At 38.9% G+C, this 20198-nt stretch overlaps 1 protein-coding gene across 2 annotated transcripts in view; it reads right to left on the reverse strand.

Annotated features, from left to right (window-relative positions):
• LOC109032812 (zinc finger-containing ubiquitin peptidase 1) overlaps positions 1 to 18082 on the reverse strand; it is a 58487-nt gene extending 40405 nt beyond the window's left edge. The window contains exons 1-5 of one of the 2 annotated variants that reach the window (XM_072297189.1): positions 17780 to 18082; positions 17017 to 17149; positions 14514 to 14629; positions 11350 to 11518; positions 7679 to 7802 (exon numbers count right to left, since the gene is read on the reverse strand). In XM_072297189.1, coding sequence (XP_072153290.1) covers positions 7679 to 7802; positions 11350 to 11518; positions 14514 to 14629; positions 17017 to 17149; positions 17780 to 17902 — 665 coding nt within the window. In that variant the 5' untranslated portion in view covers positions 17903 to 18082. The remainder of the gene's footprint in view (positions 1 to 7678; positions 7803 to 11349; positions 11519 to 14513; positions 14630 to 17016; positions 17150 to 17779) is intronic. The other variant, XM_019045110.2, reaches the window with a different exon arrangement.
• Positions 18083 to 20198: the final 2116 nt, after the last annotated feature.

Below are 20198 nucleotides of genomic sequence, written 5' to 3' on the forward strand. Positions count from 1 at the left end.
CCTGTCCCGTTCCATCCTGTCCCATATGTTTCCATCCTGTCCCATTTCCCAGTTTAGTGGGACAGAGTGGAAAACTGATACAACTGAGACTTGCTTATTTAAGCCCTGTAGGCTCTCTTTCCTACCGATTAAAGTGAAACTCAGTGGCCAGGGGTATTATTCATTGGGGAACTCGAATTTTTAGTCGAATTTTGAAAATTCGAAAATCCAAGATGGCGGACATTGCCTAAAATGCTATCGCAGCGCCTAATCAATTGAGGCTTGTTTGTTTAGGCCTTGTAGGCGCTCTTTTCGACCGATTTAAGTGAACCTTGATACACGATGGTACTTTTCAATGGGAAACTTGAATTTTTAGTAGAATTTTCGAAATTCGAAAATCCAAGATGGCGGACATGACCTAAAATGCTATCTCAGCGTCTAATCAATCGATTTACGCGAAACTTGGTATCCGGAGGTATTGTTGAATGGGAAACTCGAATTTTTAGTCGAATTTTCAAAATTCGAAAATCCAAGATGGCGGACGTTGCCTAAAATGCTATCTCAGCGTCCAATCAATCGATTTACGCGAAACTTGGTACCCGGGGGTAATTTTGAATGGGAAACTCGAAATTTCAGTCGAATTTTCAGAATTCGAAAACCAAGATGGCGGACGTTGCCTAAAATGCTATTTCAGTAACTAATTAATTGATTTTAATGAAACTGGACTGGAAAACCTTGGCATCAGGAAAAGAAAGGAAATTTTACTAGAGGTGCAATACATGGTTTCTTATGTATCTTAGGCTACGAAATCGAAAAATTCCTAGGTTTTTTCCATCGTGCACAGATTCTCCCGGAAGATAGACTCTGCTGGAAAAGCTAGATTTTTAAGGGAAATTCCGATTTCTCCGGAAAAATTCCGAACTTTCTCGGGATAAGTCGCACTGATACAGGTAAATGGAGGTGATCTTTGGAATCATCGCCAAAAATCTACTCCGAAACCATTGTCAAATCTTCGGAAAATAAAAAAAAAAGAAAAAAAAAGTTGACCGGTGTAATTGATATGTTAATGCAATTCCTCAAACTTTTCCTGGCTTTACCTCCACTTCAGCAGGTACACGCCCACTTGAAATTTTAAAATTCGATGTTTTTGATCAATTTTGTATTGCAATATTCCAAGAAATAAAAGCTTCTTCTCGTGTTAAAGGAAAACAGTAGGCATTTTGATAAACAGACAGAACTGTCTAAAAGATAAGCAGAATAAGCTCCAGATATCTTTCATGACGGATGAATTTTTTTGGTTCTGTAAGATATGAAAGGGTTACATGTTTTCAATTATGCTTTAATTTAGTGCTCGACGATGCTTTTATGACAATTGCGTTCAATTTTCAATTAAAAGTATTATATGTCACCTCTGAGATGAAAATTTGGGAAATCAGGCAAAATTAGAGCAAATTTTGGGAAGTGATACACGTGATGGTGAAAATTCGGGCTTAAGCATAACTATTAAGCTTGACGAGCTATATTTCCTAAGTCTACACCTAATGAGAGTCAAAATAAAGTTTGGTTTGCCCAAAAATTCACAAAAATAATTTTGGGAGGAAATTGAACCTGGAATTTGACCCTTATTTGAATTCAACCACCTACTATATATATGTATATAAGCCATGCATAAGCCATGCATAGTAGGGACAGATTCCCTTGACATGGCTGTTGATAGTGTTAATGGGCTCTAAATAGTGGGAATAGGATGTTTTCATGGATGCTCATTGTTTAGTATCACCTTTTGTAAAATAGATATTTAACATCCAGGGGGGGGGGGGGGGGGGGAGCGAGATGCCTGCTCGCTCTCCACATGGAACATTTTTGCCCTGCCTCAACAGCAAATTTTTGCAAGGTTTTTTTTGTTTCCTCTTCTTCTCTCTTTTCCCCCAGTGAAATTCAGAAACATGAAGGAAAAAGAAGAATTAAGCAGTTAGATCAACCAAGATTAAAAGAAGTATGTATAATAAAGACAAAATTAGCATTAGTAATATTACTTCTGCTAATCTTCTAAGTAGTACTCATAGCTAGATATAATTTCTTCTTTTTCCTTCATTTTTCTGAATTTCACTGAGGGAAAAAGAGAGAAGAAGAGGAAACAAAAAAAACCTTGCAAAAATTTGCTGTTGAGGCAGGGAAAAAATGTTCCATGTGGAGAGCGAGCAGGCATCCCACTCCCCCCCCCCCTCCCTCGGATGTTTTAAATATCTACTTTACAAAAGGTGATACTAAACAATGAGCATCCATGACAACATCCTATTCCCACTATTTGGAGCCTATTCACTATTAACAGCCATGTCAAGGGAATGTGTCCCTACTATGCATGGCTTATGCATTATATATATATATATATATATATATATATATATATATATATATATATATATACATAATACATACATCATAGTATCATCATATGCATTTTAAGTAGGATTACGGTACGTTTATTGCTATAACTCAGGAGCCGCTTGGCGGCCCACAATGAAACTTTGGGAAATGCTTTCAGATTATGTAAGGATCACCTACAAAGAAAATCAAAATTTTAAAAAATGCCCTTGTGGAAAAATTCAAATTTGAAAATTCAAAATTTTCCAAAAATTTTCAAATTTTTTTTTTCAAAACAGAAGAACCTCTAGGCTTCAAAACAAGACCTAGTTCAAGTTTTTCCGATGAACCGTTAAAAAGAACAGTAAGTTTCTTGCCGCCAGCAACCGCTTGTGGCTCGAGAGAGCATAAAGAGAGAAAACTTTTCGCGCCAACCCGAAGTCAATACCTCAAACTGTTTCAAAATAGCTACTGGTTAAAGTTCAAGATAACAGAAATTTGAAACCGGTTGTTCGTCGATGGATTTGCGAGGAAATCAGTGTATGGACGTATATTGACACGAAAAAAATCCATTTGGCGTCAGATGGCGTCAAAACTGAAGTTTTCGAAAAAGATTATAGTTCAAAACGGCCGAAATTGGTACCTCGGTTTTCTATTATGGATTTGTCTGAAACTTGGAATCTAGGAGTTTTTCAGCATGACATTAACTTTGAAGATATATTTTTAAAAACAAAAACAATTTTCGGCCATTCTGAACTTCAATCGGTCGCCGTCAGGAAAAATTCAGGTTTCTCAAAAATCTGACATTAAATGCGTTTTTTTCGTGTCAAAATACTTCCAGATACCAATTTTCTCGCTGTCTGGCAGGACAAGATACTCTAATAAAAAAAAAAATAAATAAGAAAGTTATTAAGAGAATTAAAAGAGTGGAATGTATGAGTTGTAAATGTGAGACTACCAGGCTGCACGGGGCCGGCTACAGAGCGAATCTGGGTTCCCTAAATTTTGAAGCGAAAACGACTAGAAAAAAACTCATAGAAAAGAACAATTTGAATTTTTGAACAATAGTTTTACGGGTGAGGCAGAGGGCCAAGATGCGTCGTGGACTGATGGCTAGAAGAGCCTTAAAACCAGCGACAAAACTGAGCGCGACTATTGAAATCGAGAAAAACTAATGCCCTGATTACTACACTACGCCACTGGAATTCAGTGGGAAAAATCGCTACTGGGAACCAGTCGGAGAGATAGAGACAGAACACTATTGGGAGCCAGTAGGAGAGAGAGAGAGACAGGGCGCTACTGGAAGGCAGTATGAGAGAGGGAGACAAAACACGCTACTCGAAACCAATAGGAGAGAAAGAGAGAAACGCTGCTGGGAACTAGCAGGAAAGGCGAGAGGGAAAGAGGTGAGAGCACTACTGGATACCAGTAGGAGTGGCGAAGAGAAAAAAGCGAATAAACGCTGCTGGGAACCAGCAGGAGATAGAGAGAGGGAGAAAATTAAAACACTATTGGGTACCAGTAGGAGTGGCTGTGGAGAGAAAATAGCGAGGGGACAGGGGAACCCAATAAGAGCTAGTTTAGCTTAATGAACGCTAGACTGAACAATAAACCAAAGAAAAGGACTTCTAGAAAATACATGATAAAAAACTGGGCAAAGTAAAAGTAACAGTCGTATACCCTTCTTAGGAAGAGAAAAAGAAAATAAAGTTTTTTAGAGTTTCCCTCAGAAAAACCGAGACCGAAAATAATCAGGTAGCACCGGGAGATCCGCACACCATCCTACGGCGCACTATGGAATGAGTCAATGGTAAAGGTCGGACATAGGCCATTTCGGCCAATCCCATGTTTGGCGGCTGAAAAGAGATCTTTAAGGGTTATATTTAAAGGATATGGCACTAGTTTGGGCCAAATCATTTCTATTTACCCGTCACATCATCCCAAACATGGGTATTACGCGAATTCCTAATGCCAACCAAGTTACATAAAATTCTTTTTACCTCATCTAGTCCATCACAACTTCCACGAATGTAAAAATCAACGATTGATTGTTAATCTGCAGAGTTTGAAGAACATTTTTCACTAATATAAGTATTTTTTATATTATTTTTCACAGTCGTAATGACCGTTCAAGGGCACCTATCTCAAAGATACTAAAAAAGAGAGTTTAAGTAAAAATTTAAAAAAAAGTGCAACTAGTGTCAAGCTTTCTGTTGTATGGGGACATTCGTAAGACCCTTGGGAATGATAATCCGGAAAAATCAGCTGCCGAAAAGCGCCACTGTGACTGTGACGACACTTTGTCTCTTGAATTTCGCAGTTGCGCACTACCCTTCCTTCACGAATACGTCGTCGCTGCTTACGGTCAGGCGGCCTTATCTGCAATTTCAACGGGTGATTGCTATTTTATGGAGCTTGGAGAATATTTTCCATGTCTTTGAGACACCCCCCTCCCCCCTTCATAATGCGTTTTATTGGCGTTCATCTCACAAATACCAAGATAAAAATAAAAAATAAAGTAGGGATTTAGTTAGTATTACCAATATCTATCAAGGTATTTTTTGTACAGGAACATTTGCAGGACTCCTAAGAATAATAATTCATCACGTTCAGTGTTGCGACCAGCTGCTGTTTTGCCTGTGACAGCACTAAATTAAATGCCGCAATTGTGTGCTACCTTTACCCCTCGAATCACAGCGCCGTCCTTTCTGCTAGCCATTATGATCAGATGACCCAGTGAGCACAAATAGCGATTCTAACATTTGATTCCTATTTTACAGAGCATGCTGACACTGATTGACTTTGAAAAGGACGAACAATTTGAAGGAAGGAATAAAGAAAAATCAACATTAGTAAAGTTAACAGATCAATGCAGGTAAATAACTTATTCTTATCCAAACATTCCCGACGAAAGGTCTCTTCTGTCCTGCCTCCCCCATTCCCGGATTTTACATTCTCCATATTACATTAATATAAAAAAAAGTGCGGTTTTTTTCGACGGTACATTTCGGTACAAAACTCTTGGTATACATTCTGAGGGTTTTCGAGTACCTAGATCCGTTTTTCAAAAATGTTTCTCCAGCCCTTCCCCAACTTTTGACACCCCCCCCCCCCCTGGTAGCCCCCTTATCATGAGGGTAAACAACTTTTCGTGAACGGTACATTTCGGTACTAACCTAGGACTAGTAAAAGAAGTAAAGAAACAGTCTGATTTGAGCACCCATGACACAGAAACGGCGTGATCAATACTGTCACGGGGCGGGGGACCCCCCTCCAGGGAGCCTTCGGGTAAAAAAAGTGCGGTTTCTTCGACGGTACATTTCGGTACCAAACGCGTAGTATACGGGTGGATTTCAGCTAATGGGACAAAATATGGAAAAGACGTGTAACTGGTTGCTCAAAACTTTCAACTATAATATTTTCTCTCAATATTTAGTTTTTTGCATAGAAGCAGGTCACACCAACCACGCAAAAATTCCTCAGGAGATTTGAAAAACTCTAAACTTTTTTTTCAACGTGCTAAACAGTGAAAATGTCAGTTTGGTGATGTGTGCCTCGGAGGTAGTCAATGTATCAAATCGTTATATAAATAAACCAGGACTTTTTGCCACCTTTGTACATTTTTTTTAAAGTCTTGAATGTATATTGTTTGATATAATATACATTGAGACACCAGAAAACTATATTATTCAATTTAATTTGAGACTAGAAGCGTAAAACTCAATATTATGTCAGTTCGGTGACGCTATGCGTTTTGGTTTGTGGCCACTCAAGAGATACCGCTTAGTATGCGAATTAAGGTATGACTGAGTGCAAAAAAGGAGAACGAACAGACGTTTACTTGATAAGTCCACATATCTCTTCCAATTTCAGCATGATTTCAGTTTTTTCCATGGTTTTTGGAGTGTCTCACTTATTCAATGTCAGTTTGGTGACGCTGTTTACCATCAAAACTTTTGGTGGAATATGTTAGCAAATATTATATAAATATTTTTTTCTTATATCTACAGGTGGCCTCTCGACCTAACCTCAATGATTCGTTTGATTTTGTTGCTGTAAATTGGCAGGAAAAACTAATAGCAGCAAAATTTCAGGTTTGATGATGTCACCAAACCTGACATGTTCAAACCAAACTGACATGTCAGGCTTGGACAAGAAAAATAATCGTAAAGATATTGCGATGCACCAAATTAAATGCTATAGTATGGAGCTCTAAGATAACAGAAAAGTAGTCTTTAGCTTGGTATAGCCAAATCAATTTTCAACTTTTTTTTCAGAACCATTTTCTCCCATTACCTGAAATCCACCCATACATTCTGAGGATTTTCGAGTACCTAGGTCCGTTTTTTTGAAAGTATTCCCCCCCCCCCCCCCCAAAGTAGCCCTCTTATCGTGAGGGTGCAAATTTTTTTTAAAACGGTACATTTCGGTACAAAACTAGTACAGAACTTTGTCGATAAGAAACAGTGGAATTTGAGAAGTGGGGGGAGGGGGGGGGGGCTTAATTTCTCCAGCCCCTCCTCCTACGTTTTAAGTTTATGTACTTTACATGATGAGTACAAAACTATTTCTTTGCAGTACATTTGGGTACAAAACTAGTGCAAAACCTTGGGTACAAAAAACTTTGACAATCTTTGAATTAAATTGAGATATTAACTTCGGGTTTGGGCAAAAAGTTTTCTTTTTGTATATTCTTTTGGACGAGATATCACAAGGAGGGTCTTCCCTTTAGAAAAAAAGTTGGGATCCGCTGGACCCCCCCTCCCCCCCCCCCCCCCCGAGACCTCCCTGAAAATGTTAAGGGGACTCAGAAGTAGCTCCCTGTGACTTCAGAACGTCCCCCGAGTTTCTAACCTTTACCTCAATTAAGTATAGAGTTAAAAAGGGGGGGGACTTTTGGATCACCCTGTATATTATATATCATTTTACCATGTAAACCGAGAAAAAAGGAGAAAATGAGAAGAGAAAGAGGAAGGAAAGGGAAGAGAGGCAGAAAAAATTAAAAGTAAGTTGAAAAAAGATGTAAGAGAATATTATTCTCTTCACAAATACTATAAACGCATGTCATCGCCGGTTTTTGGCCCTGGTTACTTTAAATGGAAAGGGAAAACGATTTTTAGACTTTCCTGAAAATCAGGCATTTTGGAGATACATGGTCATCTTGGTCTTTTTGGTCAGCGATATATTGCGAAGCATCTGGACCCATGACTTCAAGCACAAGTTTTTCGCTGGTGGCCCAGTAAGAGCAGCCAGATCACAACCACTTTAAAGGATGCAACTTTCAAAATAGGATCAATACACCAGTTCAAAAAAGAAAATCTCTGAAAATGCTCACCGATAACCGCAGCCCCAACCCCTATCACCGTAGGTCGAAGCATAATGATCAACATAGGAACACATAAATGCACCAGCAACATTGGAACAGTTACGGCTAGCAGCTGCAACCACAAGAGCTAGATCTGTAATTTAATAATACGAACATTAAAGGCCAAAGATGAACTCAAAAGACAAGTAGCAATGCACTAGCCTCTGGCGAAAAAAGTATTTTCAGTCAACAAGCACCAGATTCAATACAGCAGAGTTTATTGTTTTTTGCATACCTGGCGTATCTTTGGACCTAGTTCATCACAAAGGAACTAGCCCACATTCAGTAGAAACTGAGAAAGAGAGGTTTGAAGTTATATTCCTGCAGAAGGCTCATATTTTCAAAAATGTGGGTTGATACCTTTCTGATAAACTCGGTCCATTAACGCTAGACGAGAAAAAAAACACTAAGAAGCGTGGCCCGACCTGTAGGTATGTAACAATTTTAACAAGGTGGTAAAATAGTGCTGGGTCAACAGTATTTTGCGGGGAAAACAAGGCCAATAAGTTTAAAAATTTCAGTCAGAGCCAAACATTTTGAACTCTAATGAGTATCAGTACAAGGCTGAGAGGGAGAGTGTTCAGCTCAGGCAGCTTGCATTGGAATTAAGTTGAGGTCACGCCGAGAGATCTAGATCTTTAGTTCACGTATTAAAGTTCCTCAGAACTTTCAATTTTCGGAACACTCTTCATATCCGACCGTTATATCAGCCCCGATGAGTCGCCCCCCCCCCCTCCGGTGAACTTTTTTGAGTTCTCAGAATGGTTGCAGGGAAGGATTCTATGCACATTGGCCTATTGGTGATTCATTTTAATGGGTTTCGTAAATCGTGTTTTGATGTTTGATTCTAGTGGATCAGCTACAAATTATATGAGATCTGTCTAGACAGACACTTTCTTCATTTAATATTTACCAAGATATTTCACTTTGAAAAATTCAGTTCATGACGCCATCCAAAACTCGGATGAAAGCATGGTGGAACAAACCATGGGTGTCACTACCGCGGTGGATGATGTCACAAACCAAAGTTTTCAAAGCGCGATACCGGATCATATTCTTTTCAGCTGAACTTCAAGAATCAAAAATCAAAACACAATTCTGCAACCAGCGCAACTAACCTTTTTAATTATGGACCTCAGCTCTAAGCAAGCAAATTGTAGAAACCGTACCTACAGTTCCATGTAAAAGTTGTTTATCAGTGATAAATGGACCGCATTTGACAGAAAGGAACCGAGCCACATCAGTTATTGCCAAATTTAACTGGGCAATTTAATTTTTTACGAGAGAACGTTTGTGCAGATTCCTTTAAAAATTTTAAGAAATTTGCTTTGTATTACAAAGAATATTCACTGAAATTTGCACAAAAATCCACACAACCATTTTCATAAATAAAAATAATTGCCCAGCTAAATTTGGCAATAGCTGATGTGGCTTGGTTCATTTCTGTGTAACGCAGTCCAAATCGCCGTTTTAAAAAACATAATGAAGGAAAAAATGCATCAAGTTTGTTGAAAAAAACACTTAATAACAACTTAAAATGTGATTAGATGTGGAAAATGGAGATGTTTAAGTTCAGTTAATGAAAAAACTACGTGTAAAAGACAAACAGTACAGAAGGAAAAAATGAAGGGAGCAAACCAATAATGCCAGAGTCTGCATGACATCAATACTGGCATGAGATACAACGCATTTATCAGATCAATAACAATGTCGCCTCTAGTTTCATTGTCATCTTCTCTCTCGACAATTTTACGCTTTTAAATTGGATTATTCCTTGCTACTGCCGGGGCTGAAGACATGTAGGCTGGCTGATGGAAAAATGTCAAGTCCGGCTCCAGTTGCTCCAAAGTGTAATTCATTAGCTGGCCGGACTGATTTTTCCTCTAGAATAAGACTCGGATGAAATTTTGTTCATGGAAATGCAGCAAGCAAACAGCAGCTTGCTTAGAAGGTACATGATCGTCAGGTCTGCCAATTGCTCAGACCCACAGTTCTTTTCTTCCCTTATACTTCAGAAAATGAACATGTCGTCACACCTGTTTCATCGTCTTTCGATGATTCGTGCCCTCTGTGTCGCAACTGAGGATAACGATTAACATTGGCGAGCTGATTTTAAGTTACTCAGCGTTTATGAATCCCATGAATGTGTACGATTTACACATTTTAATCAATATTGATGGCTAAAGTGCAACACAACGTGTTCCATTGCAGTGTTTCAACATCTTTACTCCTGGAAAATCTTTCAGAAAGGAACGAGTCAACTTCATTGCTTGAAATTGTATAAAATAATTTACTGACAGAGAAGAAAAATCAAAAAAGTTTCGAGAAACCACGTTGTCTACTTTTTCAAGGAAGAAATAAAGTATGACTGGAAGTCTAATTTTGCAAATTGAGATACATTGTCTTCACTTTAACCATCGATATTCTGCATACTTTAATAATAGCATGTGTCAGCTAAGCGCTGGGCATTAGGTATGTTTAACTTAAATTCAAGATGGTGATACAGCAAACGAAGGGAGCATCTTACGCTATAATGACCAATACCTTACCAGGAAGCTCTAAAGATGAAGGTTTGTCTTTTGTCCGTCAAAAACTTAAACAATGATAGAATTTCTAAACTACTTAGGCAAAATAGTGGGATGTTAAAGATCATAATCAAAGTGGACACACTATCAGTTTGAAGTTAACCTTAACACCTCAGCTAATTCACACAAACAGAAAACTGCACAAGAATCTAACAATTTGAAGAGCAATGGTGTAAGAGACAAAGTTCCCTCACAACTGAGTGAGCGAACTATGTCAAAAAGTGGCTCCATTCAAAAATTTCACGACTTAGAAAACCCATGATACTTCACGCCGAATCAAAGCTAACTTCAAATATTCGAAAATCGCATACTTCACATCATAATACGTACCCTCCTTTGCTCAGACGTTAACACTAGATTTGATTAACATAAGAATCACAAAACTCGCCAAATTATCACGATTAAACCGATCCAATACACAGAACTTTTGCATGATCGCCACTAGCATCAAACCGGTCAGACTCAACCTGACCAAGTGATAAACTGATAAAGTAATGTAAACAAAGAGGGCTTGATTGATATTGAAGAGGGGGGGGGGGGCAGGGATCCCTACAGAAAGAGAAAGGTTCTCGGGGTCGGATCAGAATTAGAATTACATACATACAACGATGTAACAATTTTCAAAATTTTTAAAAGAGCCTCTCTGTACTTGGGAGGAGATTGTCCAATGATCATTCAGGGAATAATCTAAAATGCCGTTTTTTCGGATATTCATAAGATATTCTGAGGATAATCTGAAAAAACCAGGATATTCGGAGGATAATCGAAATCGTAGGGTATTGGTAGGATATTCATCGGATTTCTACTGCTAGCTGGCACTCAATGGAGCTCAAAACTTTGGACACTGACAGAAAGTGAACTTTTTGACCTTGTATCCCCTGAAGAATACTAGCCCTTTTTTACAACTTTTATTAATACATATAATTTAATTAGTATGCAGCTCCAGAATTTCTATTAGGAGCCAAAATCTGAGACAAACTCTTCACTTTTAATCACCCTAAGGTCACATAACAGTGTTTCGACAGAGATAGCAAAATGAAATGACACAGTACTCACTTTGTGTGCAAGATGATCCATCGTCAAGTCCATTGCTCTCAGCAAGCCTCAGTCCATGCTGACGATTTGCAAAATCAGCCAAAGACAGTGTTCCCGCTTCAACTTCCTTCTTCATGTTTTTAATCGACTGCTCTTTGAAGTTACATTCATCATCCATCCCGTATTGAACCTTAAAACCAAACACAATCCCTGAAATGAGAGTTACAACAGGGTTGATTTTTTCACCAACATATTGCTTTGGGGTTACATGAGACTGCTGATAAGTATTCACTTCAAATAACCGATTATTACTATTTTGAGCTACTTACTATAAATGTACCGAGCTCTATAATTGAGGACATTGCACCAAGAACAGCCTATAGGCATATAGGTCGTTATTACACCCATCTGCTTTTCGGATTCTACGTACCCTAGACTATGCTGTGGTAGCGATAGAATATAGATAGGTAACGGCTCGAGGTCGAAAAACCTTTTTTTCCGAGTTAAGTCAGGCCTCTGGATCGATGGGTGCAAGAACGACCTATAAACGGGCCTATAAACTTAAAGGCCTAGGTATAAGGTGCTAGTTACCCCTTTCTTTACTCACTATCGATATTCTCTCATTTTGCGTTAATCATGCGTGATTAAAATGATTTATACTTCATATTGCCACCAAAATGACTGTTGGGCGTAATAATGGCCTATAAACCGCTTTTTTAAATTAAATATATTAGAGTGTAAACCCAAAATGTATCGCAAAATCTACCCGGCATCCTTCAATAGAAGGGTTAGGTCACCCAAAAACACCAAAACAGGGTACCTGCATAGAAAAGTCTGGGCAGTACATCAAAAACAAAACTTTAAATGCGTTTTTCTCAAAACGCGGTTTCCAGTTATAGGGTGTTCTTGGTGCGGTGTCTTCAATTACAATTACGTCAAAACTGAAATTCAGCATTATACTTTGATTGCTGATGGACTTTTTATTTCCAACTTCCATCCTTCATTTCCGGTCCTAAATCTGGTCAAAAATCTAACATTTCTTTGTGATCGAGTTACCAAAGGGATGTACACTTTCGCACAAGTCACTCAGCTCTGCAGTTACAATACGTCAATCTTATGATAATTCGTCGCCTTCGTCAGATAGCCTTCGCCTTCCCATGATATCAGATTTTGAAATTGATTCGTCTGATCCCATCAAAATCAATTACAAGAGCTGACCGTAGACCAAAAATAAACTTTAGGTTAGGTTTAGCTTTGGATGGATTCACTTACCCTAAGTTTTTGGTTGGGTTAGATTTAGTTAGTTTAAATCAGTTACTTTTCATTCATACAATCAAGTTTCCGACAAGTAAGAATGGTGTAGATCATGAAGATTCAGCTACAGAAATAATGAATTTCCGCCTGCATAACATACTTGCTACTTAATCTTTGCAGAAAATGCGACCTTCAAATGCTCTCATTTACTGTGGAATATACCCCGTCTTTTACAGGTTTCCACGAGTGGAATCGTTTTGCATTTGACAAAAGGATTGAAAAACTGATCGTCATCCGTCCATTTTTCCAAAAGATGCATAGAGAAAAACTTCACCTAAAATAGGCTCACTGAGTGATCAAAAGCCTGTTTTACCCTGCATTCATAATGGGTCTGTCTGGAATCTACAAACACTCTTGAGCTGGGTGTTCATCAATCAATAATAGGTGTTCATGGAATCCACGAACGCTTTAAATCAATATTAGGTGTTCGTTGAACCCACGAACCAAGTTTTCTCAAATTATAGGTATAAAGCTGTGCTTGCATATGACTTTTGATAAGGACTTACAACTTTTCAGGGAGACTTTTTACGAGGTCTGTTAGATTAGAAACCGGATTTTGGTCATAACTAGCCCACAATGCGTCCAAATTACGTTTTCTTGAGCTTTTCTGATAGCTGGAAATATACTTAAGAACGCTACGTTCATAAGTTTGAAAAATCCTAATGAGCTTCGTTGGTATGCGGCTTGAAGTAAGGCAACCTCAAGGGTGTTTTGCGATTTTTATGTTTCACCGAACTTGTCTCTCTTTTTTCGGTGTTGCACTACATTTTTCAACCCACAAGGACGATTGGAGTTTTGTCTCCATATCGTAGCCGTACACTAAAATATTGTCACCGAAAATTATCCTATCCAAAAATGTAGGATCACTGTTAGGAACGTTCAAGCAGCTAAAGGGAAATTGACATTTGGTTGGATTTTCATTCAACGGACAACAATCAAGGGGCAAGTGTACCTGAAACTCGATGCGTGTCTACATATTCTATCAAAATTGTATGTACAGAGCCTTCAGAAATATTACTCTGTTCAACAAGCTCGAAACGACCGTTTTCGAGCACTTTTGCCCGCATTTCTTCCACGTGACAAATGTCAGTTGCCGTTGAGGGTCGATTCCCATGCTCCTCATCTTTGACAAACTCCTGACCAGTTTTGAATCGTTTAACTCATTCAAAACAGTGGGAACACCCCATACAATGATCTTGGTAAACTTTACTTAGCGTATACCAAAAGTTTTGGTACAAGGTATACCGAGTTTAAAACAAAATTTAATGTTGAATCTTTGTTCTATCAGTGATCGCATGATGAAAATCGCAAAACGCACCTGACTTACTCGTATTCAAGATGACACAGAATAAACACTGATCAAAATAAACAAAATCTGTGAACGTAGCGTTCTTAAGTATATTTCCAGCTATCAGAAAAGCTCAAAAAAACCTAATTCGGACGCATTGTGGGCTAGTTATGACCAAAATCCGGTTTCTAATCTAACAGACCTCGTACTTTCAAACTTGAACTTTTAAAACTTTAAAACAGTAGAAAGTTATGCGGAGTGCCAAATTAATGCAATCATTCACAAAGAACTGGTGTTCGTGGAACCCACGAATGTGGATGGATTGAATATGCTAATTTGAGATTTTCGTTCGTCGTCTCCATGAGTTTCGGGCAGAATGATGCGTAATTGTGGTCTTGGTTGTAAGCACTTGTAAAATGTAACTGTTGAAAAGACCATTATCAGCCATACTTTCCTGATTGGAGTCAAATAGCTATTACCGTTCGTTGACTATCTATATTTTGATTGATTTAATGCTATTGCTCCCTTCCCTGCTTCTGAGAACAGCGCAAGAGTGCTCCAAAGCAGGGATTTGAGATCATACCTTTAACAGCTCAAACTCTTGCTCTTCCTGCAACCGTTGTGTTTCTTTATCTGCTTTCTCCAGTTCTTGAGCTAGTAAACGATCCATGTTGATGTTAGGTGACCATGGAGAAACATCTGGAAGTAGGGGAAGAAAAGAAGAAAAAAAGACGTTATTGCTTTTCATGGGAGGGAAAGTTAGCCGAAAGAAGCTCCTGATGAAACATGGCCATTTCAAACGTATTGTGAAAGGGCCCTGTCAAAAAAATTGCCATGATAAAAGCTACCAGCATGCACTACTATCTAGTAAGATGGCACTTTCGATTTTCTCTGCAATATCACACGGCCCATGAATTTTTTATGGCTGGTAATTGTTAGCTATTTTAACCCTACACTTATTGATTCATAATGCTGAAAATCCTAATAAATCACTTTTAGACGGATAACACCGCTCAACATAGGTTCTCTCCTTCGAATCAAACCAATTTTTTTCGATTCCTAGGTGCTAAAGTAGTCCGAAAATGCCCACATTAACTTCAGAAACATTGTCTGGTGCTCAGGACGCCGCCATTTTGAATTTTTCCAAATTGAGAAAACCCACGATTAGAAAAAAGCGCATTTTTGCTGATTTTAGGAGAAACTTTGCTTCATATCTCCAGCCAAGATTATCTGAGGAAAAAACTCTTATGGAAAAGAGCGTAAAATTTACTTCTGGTAAGGATACGTCAATAGTTCCCAAACTTGATTTAATCTTGTGAAACAGCAGTTTATTAGCTGTGCCCTTAAATTGTGATTTTGTCGACCATCTCCTTTAAAAATCAATAAAAAAAGGAGAAAAAAACCCAAAAACGTGGCCCAAACTGTGTGCCAAGGTGTTAAAATAGTGCAGTACCCACACAATTGGGGGAGGGGGGGGGGACAAAGCCAAAAAGTTCAACAATTTTCAATCAGAATCAAAAATTTGGAGCTCTAATGTGGATCAGTACAAAACCGATGGGGGAGAGTGTTCAGCTCAGGCAGTTTGCATTGGAATATTAAGTTGAGGTCCTGTCAAGAGATCTATGATTTTGTGTCTATTTATACCTCATCAGTAGATCACACTCGTCAGTGAACCCAACTGAAAATTTTAATCCAAGACGGCAACAAAGCACAAGTTCGAAGTACAAGTTTTGTACTGGTGGTCAGTTCTGGGCAACACTAGCAGCTGCTGCACGAGTTGTTGCGTCATTTAAATGAATTGAATGGTTTCACAGTGTTCATAGGAAATTCCAGATTTCTTTACCTTCTTGATTAGGATGCACGCTTTCCCATTAGACCTCTATCTGATGACCGACGAATTCTCTATGAAATTGTGCAATCCTAGCGCACCGCTTCAAACGTTTTGGAGGAATTCTGGAACCCTGTAATGCTCCCTAGCACCCCGCGCCATAAGCCATGAAATAGTGGATTAGAGTGTGAGGATGGTCTTCTTGGTAATAACAAGAATTTCTCGCAAAATGAAAGTGATAAGAATTAGCAAAAAAAAAAAAAAAAATTGCCATTATTAGGGTGCATTGACTTTTGCTGGTCCAAGACCATGGCCCCTCAAGTATCCCCCTGCAAGATGGGAAGGGGGGGATTCTTATCCTGGCCTGTAGGTATTCTTTGAAGTGATTTTGAAAGTCGACGGTGAAACTACCCGACCACGTATCTTGGTTTCCGATGTTATAGACTTCTTGCCATACTTGATTTTTTCAGCGGAAAACCATCCAACGTCATTTCTTGAAAACTTCCGTGAATTTTTTTTTCTGAGGCGAAGAAAACTCGGTGAAAATTTCAAAGAATGAAATTCATTTCTTTTCCTTCACAAAAATAACATGAAGGAGAAGATTTTTAAGCGCTGCAAGTGATATACGTGGTCTTGTATTTCCACTGTTGATATATTTGCAAGCATTTAATGGGCCTTAACCGAAACGTAGAAAACTATAATATTGAATAAAAATATTGAAAAATCGGCAACAAAGATGGCAGGAAATTATGAGAACATTGAGCATTATTTAATGCTGAAAGGCAACTTTTTAGCTCAGGCCATCTTGAATCGTTCCATCCAAAAGTCTGCAATCTTCTTTTTGTCAAGGCCTGCCCTATTTGTATAAAATTTGAAGATAGTTGGCCATTGCCTACGCACTCGAAATACTTCCGTCATGAATCATTTATGGGCAGCAAATAGCTGGACCCTGACATCAACGTTGGCCGCACCTGATAGCATTGCTTAAATAACTAGTGCACGGTCTGTAAAATAAGTTGTCTCTGCCTACTTTACATTCGTTGGTCTCCTACGGGCGAAACCTGACACTCCAGCAGCCTGATTGTTGGAACTTTAACTGGCTATGTCAGCAAGATAAGACAAGACATAGCCCTATCTGAGCCGTGTAATATATCGATTTTCGATTCTTGTCGTGCCGAAATACATTTCAACAATCGGGCTCCAGGAGAGCTTTAAAAATTTGACGATGACATGGAGCTAAAACTACAAAGTCAATTACCTTTGCTACTAAAATGTGTATCAATGTGTATTTGCAATGTTTCAGCATCACTAAATGACACATCTTGAGGACAGACAGGGCATTGAAGGTTCCTTTCTGAGCGTGGTCCAGTTGACAAATCGATTCGATTGGGCTGAAAAAAAAATTTTAAAGAAAAGAAAATCACTATTAACAATGGATTGAAACTTAGACAGGACAAATTATTTCTCTGATAAAGCTTATTGCGTGGCCAGAAATTCGCAAGTCGAAAAATTCCCTTGATGCTTATGCGACGCAGCGAATGGCAGGGCGGGGCGGGAGGCTGCCGCTGCGAGCGGTCGGTGGGCAGCGTGATGCGGTGTACGGGAGGGTAGCTTCTTCCTTTCAACCTAGAGAAATCCCAGCTTTGGTTCTCCCAAGTCGAATCCATCTTCAACGTGTAAAGTATCACGAGCGAAAGGATGCATTACTCTCTCGTATCTTCTCAATTAGATACTTGTGTCGCCAATGAGGAGGATATACTCATATGCCCTCTCACTGACACACCATGCGGAAAGTTGGAATCTGAACTGATCCTTCGCTTATCCAAATCTGAGACACATCGTGTTCGCCAACGTCTCAGTGAACAGTTCTGCCTCTGTTATTCCACAGTGCAGAGAGTTGGCATTTGGAGAGGTCTATCTAGGTTCCGCCAATCTACCTGTGAGTTTCAACCATCGTAACACAATTCTGTGACCAAAGTAACTGTGCTAATAAGTATTAGGAAAGTGGAGTGATTACTCACCTTCGCAGGACTAAGAATATCTTCATGTTCAACATTTACATGGAGCTCTAGGTCAGAGGCACTAGAGTAACTTTGAGAGCATAGTGGGCAGTTAAAATCGCTTGATCCTCTTTCAATAGACATTTCAAGGCTGGTGACATCAAAATGCTGTCTGTTGACATGCCCTTCAAGTTCCTTAGAGTGGTTATTTGAGTATCTGCAAAGTGGGCACTTTATTGGAGAGGAGAGACTGAGGAGAAGGACACACTTCTCTTCAAATTAAGAGCTAACCAAGAGGCGGCTCCGCGGGGCATGTTGTGCCTAGGTTTTACCGCGGGTCCGCGTCAGGTTTTACCTATGGAACGCCGTTAGTGTCAAAACCCTTTTCTTGCGCGCGCGGAATTTTTTCTGGCGCGCGGAAAGAAAAAACCCGTTTTCGATGAAAATCTCTGAATTTCCGGATTCCGCGCCGGTTTTCGATATATTTGCGCCGTTTGTGTCAAAACTATTTTTTCCGGCGCGGCGCTCCAAATCTGTTCCGCGCGCGGAATTTTCGATGTATCGATTCCTGCTCGCCGCCGGCGCGGCGCTCCGAAATCTGTTCCGCGCGCAGAATTTTCGATATATCGATTCCTGCTCGCCGACTGTTTTTTCCGGCGCTGCACCAGAAAATAATTCCGCGCGCCACTTTTTCGATATATCGATTTTTCTGCGCGCGGAGAATATTATCTCTCTTTTGAACGATTTCCATTATCGATCCTCTGCGTGCCCCTGCCGTATGTGGGTCGTGTAAACAAACGCAGATTGATAACACAAATGATCCAAACAACTCGAAATCTCTTAATTTTAATTAATTTAAATCCATTTTCGACTTCAACCAAGCATTTGGCAATAATATTCATCGTATTTTACAACCTGGAGCCACGGCCTATCGGCTCATTTTAAGGTGCATTCTGAAAATCAGTTTTACAAGTCCAATGTCCAAACCCAGACTTTCTTCTTTCCCTTTTTTTTAACCATTCTCTTTTCACTTTCGCCTCAAATCAAATGTTTTGCAGTTTTTTTATCTTAAGTAAGTGGTCCTGAATTCATTCAAGAGTTAGAAGTTCACGATTTATTTAGTATTATAGCCTTTTGACCTCTTAAGCTTTATCGATATGATCTCATGTAGTTCGAGGTTTCTTTGGCCCAAACCAAGTGATTACTTACACATCTGATGTGAGTCTTATGGCTCTTCAAATTCGCAGTGTAGAATTAAATCAGAGACTACAGTTACTTAATCCAGTTCTGCTCTCTTGTTCAATGTTTGTCATAAGTGTTTGTTCGTGTCTGTTCTTTATAAGTGACCACTGTAGTGCATATACACAGTTATGCTATCGGTACAGGTATTATTTCTTGTTTTCTACAGTCAGGACTTTCTCTTAAGCGCAATAATTTACCAAAGAAATTCACCTAGTTGCGTAAATAATTTGGTGTATAGATATTCTGTTAATGTCTCCTTGCGGTGATGCAAAGTTTCTGAGATCTGTCATAAGTGGATTTTGCATTTAGACGGTCACTCTTGCCTGATAAAATTACTGCTCTAGCAGCTTCAAATTTATACTTTGATCTCTGATTCATCACTAAATGACACTCGTGCGGTGTCATTTATCTTTAATCAGTTCAAAGCTATTTCGACAATGAATCATCAAAGGTCCGATCGAAGAAGGAATTTTCTGGTGAGTGCTGCGGCTGAACCGACATCACAACTCAACTTTCAAAAGCATCAACTTATAAAAATTTATGAGGAAGTGGTAATCGTAAGTGGAAATCATGGTAGTGCTCGCTTCTTTCTTAAGCAAATTGTGCGCTCAAAATTTCAAAATCTACTCACCTGCATGTATATTTGAAGAGGAATACGACATGATATGTAGCAGGCTACACTTCATCTATTAATAATACGTAAATTTGTCTTCAGAGCATTCTTAGGAAACTTCCACAATTTTTAGTTTTGTTCCTGAGAGAAAATTTTGAGATGACTCTGCTGGTATTCCCAGTGTCTTTTCAGAAATTTTGTACTTCGTAGGTATCATCAAATACTTAAGTATCAACAGATATTGTACAAGATAGAAAATTTATTTGAGGATTCCTGCTAGTATGTTGTGTTTCCTGCAGCAACAAGGCTCATCACATTTCATGGAATGAAGTAATCAAAAACTACTTACTCACCTACAGCTTGGTCAGTTTCATGTCTTTCTAGAGTGAAGAAAATATTTTTTTTCTCTCTATTTAAGAATTCAGGGTGAATCAAACCTGTCCAACAAAAATTTTAATAAAATGCCTTTGTTCAAAAACACCTAAGAATCATTTCAATTGTAAAGATGCCGACGATTCTGGTTAAAAGTCCGAAAGTCGGCTGATTTACTGAATTTCTCAGGTACAGACGGATGGAAGGATTTTG

This window comes from Bemisia tabaci, chromosome 2, assembly GCF_918797505.1.
Source record: "Bemisia tabaci chromosome 2, PGI_BMITA_v3".
NCBI lineage: Eukaryota > Metazoa > Arthropoda > Insecta > Hemiptera > Aleyrodidae > Bemisia > Bemisia tabaci.